Consider the following 13,100-nt stretch of genomic DNA (forward strand, 5'->3'; position numbering starts at 1 on the left):
GAATTGATACTTTTTTATATAAAATATATAATCCTTTCTTAATAGAATAGATAAGATATTGAAATTTTAAATGAAGTATGGAGCATCACTTTTTCTTGGATTCTTTAACAAATAGAATAAAAATATATATATGTTATTACTAATGTAAAAAATTTAAAGTTACATGCATCATAAATATCTTTTTTCATTCTTATATCTCCTTTTTCCTTTTTATTCTTAATATGTTTTCATTTATTTATTTATTTATTTATTTATTTATTTATTTATTTTTATTTTATTTTTTTAATAACATAGATGTATTAGAAATTTTAACATTAATATCTTGAAAATAGTTTAAAGGTGTTATTTATATTCAAAAATACTATAATTTTCGTTAATTAGTTAAATGGTTTATTTCATAAAAGTTTCTTTAATAGTTGTGTAATAAATATATACCATAAGAGAATCAACGTGCAATAAAGAAAAAGAATAATTTTCGAATAAATTATTTTTAATAAGTCTTTTAATATTTAAAAAAAAAAAGCCATTCTATTGTAGTATATGATATTATTCTTTATAATCCTTTTTGTAAATCTTTAATTACTAAAAGGGTTATATTCCTTGCAGCATAAATTTTTTATTAAAAACATAGAACATAAATCTATATAAATCTACTATTTAGAATAAAAACAAATGTAAAAAAAAAAAACTTAAACGTATAGAATTCCTAATTATATATGAAAAAAGATAAGAAAAGAATATATTTAGAATAATTCTGAGAAATTTTCTAACTTTATTTGCTTATTCATGTAATTTCAATTTTTTGTTTGAAATATATAGATAAAAAAATACAGTAAGAAAATTTAAGCTATATATACAAAACACTATAGGAATGTTGAAAAAAAAAAAAAAAAACAAACAAGTTTTTCTAAATTATAAATTATACAATTTAAAAATATATTTTGTATAGTTTAACAAGAAAAGAGAATAAGACGTTAAAAGCTTTAAGAAAAAAAATAATACAAAATTTTAATATTAAATTTTAAAAATGTATAATATATAAATATGCAAAAAAAAAATTTTTTTTTATTAAGAGAGCCTTTTTTTATTTATATACTCATAATGCATAATCTTTTTGTTTTAAATTTATTAATGCAAATACGAAATTTTATTACTTTAAATAAAAAAATATAAATTTTAATGTGTGCTTTCTTTTCTTTTATTTATTTTTTTTTTTTCTGTAAAAATGTTACATTTCATTGATTTTGACAATAATTTTTGTACTATTTATTTTTTTTTTAATAATCTTCAATTTACATTTTTTTTATTTAATATGTTCTTTTTATTTTTAACAAATTTTTTTTGAATTTTTTTATCTTTGATACTTAAATTATTCTTTGCATTATTATTTTTTCTATTTTCTTTTTTTGAATATATCTGTTCTGATTCATTTAATAAAGTATTTTTATTTTCACTTTTAGTATTATTATTATATATTTTATTTTTTTTGTTTTTTACTTTTTTTTCTTTTTCATTTTCTTCTTTTTCTTTAAATATGATTTTTTTATTTTTTTTATCATTTAAGTGATTTTTCTTTATTTTTTTTTTATCATATAGTTTATTAGAATGCTTTTCTTTTTTTTTGTTGTTAAATTTTACACTCTTTTTTACTTCTTTATTATTATTTAATTGATTATCATGATTCATTTTTTTATTTTTCTTATGGAATGAACTATTTTCTTTTGTAATATTGATATTCTTTTTGCTACTTTTTTTGAGATTTATGCTCTCCTTTTTTTCTGAATTTTTTTCTTTTTTATTTATAATAGATTTATTTTTATCAAAGATTGCATCTGATCTTTTTATAAGTTTTGCAACAAAGAAATTATCATGGTTATGTTTATGTAAATAAATTCTTTTGCATAAAGATATTTTACTTGAAAATTGTTTTTTTTTATAATGAGTTATACCAGGATCTCCAATATTTATATCTATTGGTAATAAATTTACATCTCTTTTTTTTAATATATAATTTATGACTTGTTCATTTTCTTCAACAGTAATACTACATGTAGAGTAAACAATAATACCCCCATTTTTTAAAAGATTAATTGCATTATTTAATAGCTTTCTTTGTTTTTGAGCTAATTCTCTTATTTCTTTAATTGATTTTCTTCTAGCACTTTTATTTTTGTTAACAACACCTGTACCACTACAAGGAGCATCCAATAAAATTTTATCAAATTGAAAAGTGAGATGCTTATGAATTTTTAATGCATCTATGCATGTTATTATTAAATTATTTATTCCCATTCTTGAAGCCTGTGCTTCTATAGCTTTACATCTGAATTTATTTATATCATTTGCATATACAACTCCTTTATTTTTTTTAATAGCACAAATGAAAGTACATTTTCCTCCTGGTGCTGCACACATATCTAATACTAAATCATTTTCTTGAATATTTAATTCTAAAACTGGAATAAAAGAAGAAGATGACTGAATCATATAATATCCATATAAATATTCGTTTAATGATCCAACATTAGAATTTAAGTCATTTAGTACAATACCTACATTGTTCCATTTGTCCCCTTCTTCAACTGAAATATTTTGATTTTTTAAAATTTTTATTAAATTACTTCTTGTTATTTTTAAAGTATTCGTTCTTAAATGTATTTCTTTTGGCATATTATTTAACTCAAGAAATAGATATAACTCTTTTACATCAAATAAATAATTTAAATATTTTATCATTTCCTTTGAATATTCATAATAATAAGAATAATAAAAAAGCAGCTCTTTTATTATTGTAGATTTCTCCAGTTTTATATTACTTTTTCTTGCATTACTTATTAATAATAGTAAGTATTTCATTCGATCTTCTATATCCTCATTTTTCATAACTTTATTATTTTTATATACTCCTATTTCATCATAATATATATTTTCTCTTTTATTTATGTATTTTTTTTTCATTCTTTTTTTTAAACCTATAATATTTACATCTATGTTCTTCTCTTCTTTTATATTTTCATTCATTCCATTTTCTTCTTTCAAAAATATTTCGTTTTCTTGTTCTTTTTCTTCTTTTGACATTTTTAACATATTATCTTTTTCAGTATAATGTTCGTTCCTTTTTTTTTTATAATTATCTTCGTCATCACTCATATAATCATTATTCATATCATCATCGGTTATATTATCACTAATAGCATCATCATAGTTTATTCCTTCATCGTCACTTAATTCATTTTCATCTTCTATTATATCGTCCTCTATTGAAACATATTCATCTTCACTTTTATTTATTTCGAAGTTGTCATTTTCAAAAAGAGAAAATGTGTGATTCACATTATTTTCATTATTTTTCAAACTATCATTTAATTTATTATTATTGATACTATCTGAATTATTCATTGAATATAAAAATTAGTTCTTTAAAAAAAAAAAAGGAACAATAATAAAAATAAAAATAAACAGTGATTTCTTCCTTATTTTAAACTTACACTCCAAATTTAATTTTTTTTTTTTTTATATTTTAAAAAAAGTTCAAATTTACTTAAAGAAAATGGGTTTACAACAAATTTAATTATAAATAAATTAAAATGTATTTTAAAAATTTACGTATAAATATAAATATATATGTAAATAAAAAATATTACTTGTTAATATTAAATAAAAATATTATAATAAAGGAATTTTAATACAAAATGTAGATAATAGAAAAAAAAAAAAAAAAAAAAAAAAAAAAAAAAAAAAATATAAAATAAAAAAAATATTAATTACATAAAAAGCATAAATTATTTAAAAAAATAAAAGATTTAAAAATATATGTATATAAAATAAATTTAAAATAAAGATTTGTATTTCTATTATAAAATAATAAATATATAAATAAAAAATAGTAAAAAAATGTATGTAGTATAATAAAAAAAGGTAAAAAATATCAATAAATATAAAAATGAAAGAATCTTCTGGTTTTCTATTGCTGTATTTGTACAACTTAATTAAAAATGTAAAAAAATTGTATTCAAATATATTTTTACCTATTTCAGTAAAGGGATATTAGTATCTTTTCTAATTTGTTTATTTTTTTATTTTTTTAAAATTCTCCTAAAAAAATTTAAACTATGAGGAGAAATAAAATTATGAAGACTTTTAATTATAATTTGAGTAAATTTTACTAATAATATATATATATATTAAAAAAAGAAAAAAGATATTTTAATTTTTTTTTTCGTCCAAGAAATATAAAATAGGATCTAAATGGTAGTTTCCATTATGAATTATTTTTTTTTGGAAAATAATAAAAAAAAAAATTGCAAAGAGAAATAAAAAGAATCAAATTGAGGGTTGTATTGTAAGCAATTCTTTTATAGTTCTTTAACATTTTTATTAATAAGATAATTTCTTTCATGAAAACAAGTATAAAAAAATATATAACAATTCTTTTTGTTAAAAATGAAGAAGGAAAAAGAAGAATTCAGTAGAATAAAAGAGAATGGAAATTACCATTCAGACTATCATTATAATTTTTTACAAAAAAATAGTATTCAATTAAAAAAAAATTTATTGGAATGGTACTATAAATATAGGCGTAGATTACCATGGAGAAATGACAGCCCGCCTTATACAACAAATGTTCAGTTAAATGAATGTAAAAATCAAAATAATATTTTGAATTATTTCATTAAAAATGATAAAAAAAAATATATTATAGAAAATATTAGTATAAACGAGAAAACATGTGATAGTAAAAGGGAAAAAAGAGTTATAAAAGTAAAAAAAGAACAGGATAATATAGCTTCTCAAAAATTGAAAAAAATGAAAAAAGAAAATGCAAATGAAGATAATAAAAAATTATGTAATTTAATATCAAATAGTGATAATTTTGATATGAAAAAAAATGAAAATATATTAATCATTAATAAGAAAACTGAACATGAAAATGTGGATAATTATTTATTAGATAAAGACAATTTAAGTTTAAAAGGATATAAAATTTATATTAGTGAAATAATGCTACAGCAAACAAAGGTGCACACTGTTTTGAATTTTTACTTAAAATGGATGGATAAATGGAAAAATATTTTTGAGTTATCAAAAAGTACTTTAGATGAAGTGTTAATAGTATGGAAAGGGCTAGGTTATTACAATAGAGCAAAAAATTTATTGGAATGTTGTAAGACTGTTGTGGAAAAATATAATGGTATATTTCCAAATGATTTAAAATTACTAAAAGAATTACCAGGTATTGGTAATTATACATCTAAAGCAATATGTATTCATTTATATAATAGAAAAGACATATGTATAGATACAAACATTATAAGAATTTTTTCAAGAATTACTGATACGATAAATTATTATAATTCTACCATTTTGTCTAAACATTGTGAAAAAGTTAGTCATATTTTATGTTCAGACGAATCTAATTATTCTGACTTAAGTCAGGCATTAATGGATTTAGGATCTAGTATTTGTAACAATTCTCCCCAATGCAATATTTGTCCCATAAATAAAAATTGTCTTATTTATTTAAAAAGAAATAAGAAAAATAATTTATTTAATATGGAACATTCTGATGATTGTGAGTTATGTATTAAAGAAAGAAATGTAGAAATCAAAAATGTTCCTCTAGTTAAGAAAAAAAAAAAAACAGATAAAATATGTCTAGTTTTGTTAATAAAAAAAAAAAATAATGAGAACAGAATAGATGAAAATGATTTGAATAACATTGATAATAGTAATTTAGATTATTATTTGATGATAAAAAATAAAGATTCTAATTTATTTTCAATGCATTATTTATTTCCTTTTGTACTTCTTGATAAATATGATAAACAAATATTACATTTGGTAAAAATATAAAAAACAAAATAATATTAAGAAGAATTTAAAATACTTTTTTATATTATTTTAATTTTTTTAGATAAATTACATATATTATGCGTAAAGTTAAATTCATGTTTATTTTATTATTTATTTTATATTAAGAAAATTTTTTTTTTTTTTTTAATAATTCTTAAATATGTATTTATAAAAATTATAACTTTTTTTTCATTTTTCATAGCATTTAAATGGTATACTAAGGAATTTGAATTTAAGCAATGATCAAAAGGATTCCTTTTTATATGTAATTATTAAAACACTTTGTATTTGCTTTTTTTTCTTTATTTTTCACTAATTTATCTGCATAATTATATGATATGTATTTTAATGAATTTTATTAATTAAAATTTTTTTTTTCTTTTTTAGATAAATAATTTTAAACATAAATTTTCTCATCTAACATATGACACATATATTTATTTATGTTCTATTTTGGAATATGTAAAGACAACTATTAACGTTTTTTTTTTTTTTTTATATTTTATCTTTTTATATATTAATTATTAATTATTAATTTTTCATATATTTCATAGAAAAATATGGCAATGAACGAAGAAGAATATACATGGATAAAGTTAAAAGACATCAAGGTATCTTTTTCTTATTTATTTTTATGTTTATAAATTCTATATTTTTTATTTATATTCTTTCTGAATTTTAATTTTTTTTTTTTTTTTAAATTTGTTTATACATTAGTATTCATATTAATTGGCTTAATTTTAAAGAAAAAAAGGAATATATATTTAATATAGAAATTAATTTTTTATTCTTTTCAGGATTTTACACACAACACATTTTGTCAACATATAATAGATCATTATAAAAAAAGTATGAATGAAAAAAAAAATTCTCTAAGTTGTAGATATAAAGATTATATAGAGAATAATTAATCGTAGGAAATACTTTTTATTTTTTTAATATTCTTTATAAAAATTTAAAAAAAGATATAAGAAATATTAATTTCAGAAATTTATATAAATATGTACCATTTTTAATGTAATTTAATATTACAATAACCTGATACAACAATATTTAGTATTTTTATTTATAAGTATTTCCTTCAAGATCTTATTAGTGTGTAAAGATTAATATAAAAAAAAATTTCTTTTAAATTTGAAATTATTTATCATGATAAACTTAAGACTTTTTAAAAAAAAAGAAAATTTTTTTTTTTTTTAATGGACTAAAAAATATGATTTAAAATATTTCTTAAATGCTCACAATTTTTTTTTTGTTTCTTGTTCTCAAAAAAAAAAAAATTTCCATTTTTTTATTTTACTAATAAATAAATATTTATATGTATAAAACTTTTATTAAAATTTTTTAAATTTAATAAGAAAATTGTATAAATTAAAATTCATTTTTTAGTTTAGTACAATAATAGAGCTAATTTTTTTTTAGACAAAAAAAAAAAGAAAAGAAAATATATACATGTAAATAGCAAATAAGTTAGCAGTAAATTATAAATAATATAATGCTAATATTTCTATATTCATTTGAAATACTGTAATTAAACACATGTGCTAACATATACAAATGTTCTTTTTTTCAATTTATGTTGCAAAAAAAAAAAAAATTTACCAATGAATATTTTTATAAAAGTTAAGATACTTAAAAATTAAATGTAAAAATAAAATTTTAATATGGGAAATAAATGTAGCTGCGCAGAAATAAGTAATGATAAATTAAAAATATTGAATAGTGAAGATGACATAACACTAAATGATTTTGACTTAGATTTAAAACAACTAGAAACTCAATTATATGAAAATGATGAAGAAAATTATTTTTATCGTTTTCAAAATAAAAACATTATAATGAACTTAGATATAAAAAATGAAGAAGAAAAAAAAAGAAATGGAAACAACGAAAGAAAATGTACTATAAATGTTAAAAGAATATTAATGTACATAAAAGAACATGAGAAAGATTTTCTTACGTTTTTTAAGGAAATAAATGTAACAAGCTTAATTTTTTTAAAATATTTAATTATGAATTATACAGCACATATAATATATATTGACACAGATGTTATATATATAGGTGAAGTTAGTGAAAAAAATGAGAAAAATGGATTGGGTATAATAATAACACCAGACCAATGTATATATATAGGAGAATTTGAAAAAGATAAAATAACCGGTTTTGGATTGTATGTTCATTTTTCAAGAAGTAAATATATTGGATACTGGAAAAATGGAAAGGCAAATAATTACGGCGTATTTATACATCCTGATGGTACTTTTTATAAGGGATTTTGGTTAAATGATAAACAAAATAAAAAAGGAATTGAATATGTAAATAACAATTATGTATTTTTAGGAAATTATGCAGAAGGAGAAAAAAATGGCTTTGGTGCTTTTATATGGAATAATGAATCTATGTACATTGGTAATATAAAAAATAATTCTTTTTTTAAAAGAGGTATTTACTTTTTTAATAGAAGTAAAATTTATATTGGAAAGTGGAGGTATAATTGCATTCAAGGAGAATGTGAAATATTTTGGTTAGATAATAGACAATTTGTTGGTTTTCATAATAACAATTTAAAGGAAGGATTAGGAATTTATAAGTGGAATGATGGTAGAATTTACTTTGGAAATTGGTTAAATAATAAGCAACATGGTCATGGGATATTTATTTTGATTAAACATTTAAAAGATTATGAGAAATATATAAATAATTCATTTCTGCTTTTTTTTAAAAACACACAAAAAATTAAAAAAGAATTTTTATTAAATCTTTCAAAAGAATCTTTCTTTGACAAAGGAAAGGTCAAAGATTTACTTGAAAGAATTACGAAAAAGTGTAATAACTATGATTTTTATAATTTCCTAATTATCCTACTAAATATCAATTATTATAAGATGTGCTCTAAATATTTTAACTTATTGAAAAAAAAAAAATTGAATAACTTTAAATTTAATTATAAATTTTATGAGAAAATAAAGTTTTATCTTTGTTCTACTACTAATGATTATTTAAATAAGCAAAATCTTAATGAAAGCATAAAATCAATTAAAAAATATTCCTCTAACAAAAAAGATTTATCATTACATAGTGATAATGAGAAGAAATTGTACATAAATAATAACAAAATTGAAGATATAAATAATAACAGCAAAATTACAAACAAAATAGAAAAAGATGAAAAAAAAAAAATAAATAAAATCGATAAAGAGGAAAATAATAAATATATTTCATTAGATAGTAATAATGATCATATTAAAAATAAAAACTATAAAAAATATTCAGTAAATAATAATGATATGAATAAATATAATTTTTCATCTAGTGATAATAATGAAGAGGTAAGCTTAGAAAATAATAAAGAAAAATATTTTGAAGATATTGAACTTTTGTTGACATATTTAAATTCAATTAATTTAAATGATATGAATGAAAGTGATATAAATTTATTTAACCCTATATTTACATATGGTTCAAATAATATTATTCTTAAATATGGAAAGTGGAAAAATGGAAAATTAAAAAAATGGATATATTCCAGTGGAAATTCTAAATATAGAACAAGAAGCATAAGTAATAAAACAAATAACAATCCTAATTTGTCAATAGAAAAAAAAAATACAACTGAATTATTTTATGACAATAATTATAATGTAATTAATAAATTTTTAAATAATTTATCATCTTCTGCTATTAGTGATATATATAAACAAAAAAAAAAAAAAAAAAAAAAACATTATTTGATGAAATCAAATAGTAAAGAAGAAAATTATGACGCAGATATTGAGCAAGATAAAAAAGAACAGAAAAAAAAGAAAAAAAGTAGCAACAAAGAAAATGAAGATGATGAGAAAGAAAAGGACGAGGATGAGGAAGTGGAAGAAGAGGAGGAAGAAGTTTATAGTAAAGAAAAGCTTAAAAAAGAACAAAGTGAAGGTGATATGGATGATGAAGAAGAAAAAATAAGTGAGGAAGAATATGAAAAAGAGTTGCAGAAAAATCATTCGTCTTATATTTCTACAGGAAATATAGACAATAAAATATCACTTCACGAAAAGGCTTTAATTCAGCACAATAGGAATACTTTGTCTGATAAAAGCGATTATGAAAAAAAAAATAAAAAAGCACTTAAAAAACTAAATAACAGCAATTCAAATAATACTAATTCTACTATTTCAACAAAAAATAACTCAAGTTCTTTTTTAAGTAAGAACATGAGTAGTATTAATTTATCATTTACAGAAAGTAATAAAGAAAAAATTAATTATAACGAAAATAAAACACACTGTAATACGAAAGGTGAAAATAGCAATAATAATCACGATTTATTTTACGAAAATACTATTACAAAAAATAGTAAAAATCTAGATAGCAAAAATTTTACAAGTGCACTTAGTAATGAAAGTAAGATTTGTAATAAAGAAGAAAAAAATTACATTGTTAAAAGTATCTATAGCATAAAAAATAAAGTTACCATTGAAAGTAAAAGCTTAGAAGAAGAAAAAGAGAAGGGAAATATCATAGCAAAAGAAAGAATTAAACTATTGAAAGAAGAAGAAATTAATGAAAGTAGTTCATATGAAGATGATAAAATAATAAATGAAAAAGAACCTAAAAAACATAAAAAAAAAAGAGAAAATAAAGTTGCCCCCATTAAATCAAAAAATTATGATTTACCAAAAAAGGGTTTTTCATTAATATGGAATATGAAAAAATTAAAAAATGCACCTTTTTCAACTAACGAAAATATTATATTTGAATCAGATAAGAATCGTAATGTTGAACAAAATAACCCTTTAGTAAAATCTCAACAAAAAAAAAAATCATTTTTCAGAAAATTTCTCAAGGCCAATAAGTACAAAAAAAAAAATAAAGCAATAGAGTATTAATACAATTGAAATAAATTATTACTAATAATAGAACAAAAAGAAAATGAATAAAATTTTTTATGTAATTAAAATTTTTCATTCCAAATAATAATAAAAAATAAAATAAAATGAATAAGAATGTATATTAATTTTAAGTTTTTACGATTTATGAATCTCATATATATATTACTGGAATAAACTTGATTTTTAGTGAAAAATTATATTCCTTAAAAGCACAATAACGGAAAATCTAGAAATTTAATAAAAAATAAACATTAGAAAAGGATTTTTAATTTCTATACAAACTTCTTTTTTTTTTATATTATATTTGTTCTACAACAGTTTCCTTTTTTGATAATTATTAATTTTTTTTTATATATCAAAACATAAAACAATAAGTTAATCAAAACAATAATTTTTAAGTTCATAAAAAAAAAAAGGAAAATCATAAATAAACTATAAAATAATTTATATATATATATATATATATATATATATATATATATATATATGTTTTTTAACATTTAATCATAATACATTTCAAAAAAGTTAATCAGAAGAATCATCTGTTATATAAGTATATATAATAGGAAAAATAAATAAATAAGAAAAATAAAATAAAAAATAAACAAATTACAATATATATATGATAATTTTTTTCTAAATATAAACTTGATAAATAAATATGTAGTATCCTTCATTAAAAAAAATAAAATAAAATATAATAAATATTATGTAATAAATTAATTACAAATACTAAGCGGCAAACATAAAAAATATTTAGAAAAAAATTTTATGAAATTATATTTATAATTATGACAATATTTTCATATATAAAAAATAATGAAAAATCAAAATGTCATAAAAGAAATATGTATACACATATATGTAATATATATATATGTCTGATCTAATTTAAATATATAAAGTACTAAAAAATTAAGAAAATATTTTCACTATAATTTTTTTTATATGTTACATTTTTACATTTATAGAATATATAAGCGTGTATCCAATGATTTTTTTTCTCCTTTTGTTATAGATTATATAATTAAAAATGTAAAACATTTGCAATCAAATATACAACATGCCAAAGTGAAATGCAAAAGAAAAAAAAAAATTTTTTTTTTATTAATTAAAAAGAAATATCATATAATTATAAAATTAGACCAGATAAATGTAAAAATTTGAATATTGATAATATCAATTTTTTTTAAATAAATATTGTTAATAAAAATATATATTTTTTCTTTTGAGATTTCTCCAAAAGTTAAAAATGGATCAATTTTGTGAATATATCTTGGAATGCAATATATCCCAAGCAGATGAAATAATACTTAATATAATTTCTTTATCTTTATAAATCCTTAAATATTTTTTAAATTTATTTATAAAAACTACATATAATTCTTTTGGTATTTGATAAAAATGGTGTATAACCTTTTCTTTTAATACTTTGCAAATAAATATTAATGGTTCTAATAATCCTTCAAAATATTTATTTAATAATAGTTCATCACAATCAAACCAACATTGTTTTGTTGATATCCAAGACATTAAGCACAAATTACATGTTTCCTTTATTTTGACACTTTTGCAAAATATATATGCTTTTATTATTTCTCCTAATAAATTTTTTTCACATATATTATTTACACTTTTCATTTTATTTTCATTGTTCATCCTATAACAATTTTCTTCTTCACTTAGCAATTCGTCTAATTCCTTTAAATCTGTTACATCTCTTAAATTTATGTAAAAATTCCATTTAACTTTTTGGTTAAAATCGTAATTTATACAATTTAAGTTATTGCTCATTTTATATCCTTAAAAAAATATTTTTTTTAATGCATATATATATTTCAAGTAATATTCATTTATAAATAAAGTAAATATATATATATATATATATAATTTTTTTTTTTAAGTTTTTTTTCTTAATGCTATAAATTTTAAATTATAAGAATCAACTTTGTAATTAAAAAACCAAAAAAATTAAAAAAAAAAAGGGAATCATAAAAAACATAACTTCTATAATACTTATAAGATTAATATAAGGTATATTTTTATGTAAAAATCTTTAATAATAATTTAAAAAGTTAAAACATATGTGAAATAAATCATACAATAAAGATGTAAAAAAATTCAAAAAAAATTATATTTGATGTAATCAGTAATACTGAAATTAATAAATGTATAAATAATTAATAAAATAAAATGTTATAATAAATCATCAACATCATAAATAATATTATTATCATTATTATTAATAGTTATGAAATCTTTATTGAATATAAAAAATATGTAAGTATATATATTAATTTACAGTATTTTCTTAAATACGTCTTACAAAAAAAAAAAAAAAAAGAAAAAAAAAGTAAAAGAAAA

The 13,100-nt window shown here is 18.1% G+C and overlaps 4 protein-coding genes across 4 annotated transcripts; 2 read left to right on the forward strand and 2 right to left on the reverse strand.

Annotated features, from left to right (window-relative positions):
* Window positions 1–1,287: 1,287 nt before the first annotated feature.
* PRELSG_0926500 (RNA methyltransferase, putative) lies at window positions 1,288–3,399 on the reverse strand (the record flags this gene model as incomplete). Its single annotated transcript, XM_028676708.1, has 1 exon — window positions 1,288–3,399. One exon carries the CDS (start codon window positions 3,397–3,399, stop codon window positions 1,288–1,290), a length of 2,112 nt encoding a protein of 703 aa, XP_028533170.1.
* A 1,044-nt stretch (window positions 3,400–4,443) lies between these two features.
* PRELSG_0926600 (A/G-specific adenine glycosylase, putative) lies at window positions 4,444–6,764 on the forward strand (the record flags this gene model as incomplete). Its single annotated transcript, XM_028676709.1, has 5 exons — window positions 4,444–5,841; window positions 6,056–6,118; window positions 6,241–6,315; window positions 6,408–6,464; window positions 6,651–6,764. The coding sequence occupies 5 exons, from the start codon at window positions 4,444–4,446 to the stop codon at window positions 6,762–6,764; spliced, it is 1,707 nt and encodes a 568-aa protein (XP_028533171.1).
* A 753-nt stretch (window positions 6,765–7,517) lies between these two features.
* On the forward strand, window positions 7,518–10,733 carry PRELSG_0926700 (phosphatidylinositol-4-phosphate 5-kinase, putative; the record flags this gene model as incomplete). Its single annotated transcript, XM_028676710.1, has 1 exon — window positions 7,518–10,733. One exon carries the CDS (start codon window positions 7,518–7,520, stop codon window positions 10,731–10,733), a length of 3,216 nt encoding a protein of 1,071 aa, XP_028533172.1.
* A 1,260-nt stretch (window positions 10,734–11,993) lies between these two features.
* On the reverse strand, window positions 11,994–12,530 carry PRELSG_0926800 (conserved Plasmodium protein, unknown function; the record flags this gene model as incomplete). Its single annotated transcript, XM_028676711.1, has 1 exon — window positions 11,994–12,530. The coding sequence occupies one exon, from the start codon at window positions 12,528–12,530 to the stop codon at window positions 11,994–11,996; it is 537 nt and encodes a 178-aa protein (XP_028533173.1).
* Between the last annotated feature and the right edge of the window lie 570 nt (window positions 12,531–13,100).

The sequence above is a fragment of the Plasmodium relictum genome, assembly GCF_900005765.1.
Source record: "Plasmodium relictum strain SGS1 genome assembly, chromosome: 9".
In the NCBI taxonomy this organism is placed as follows: domain Eukaryota; phylum Apicomplexa; class Aconoidasida; order Haemosporida; family Plasmodiidae; genus Plasmodium; species Plasmodium relictum.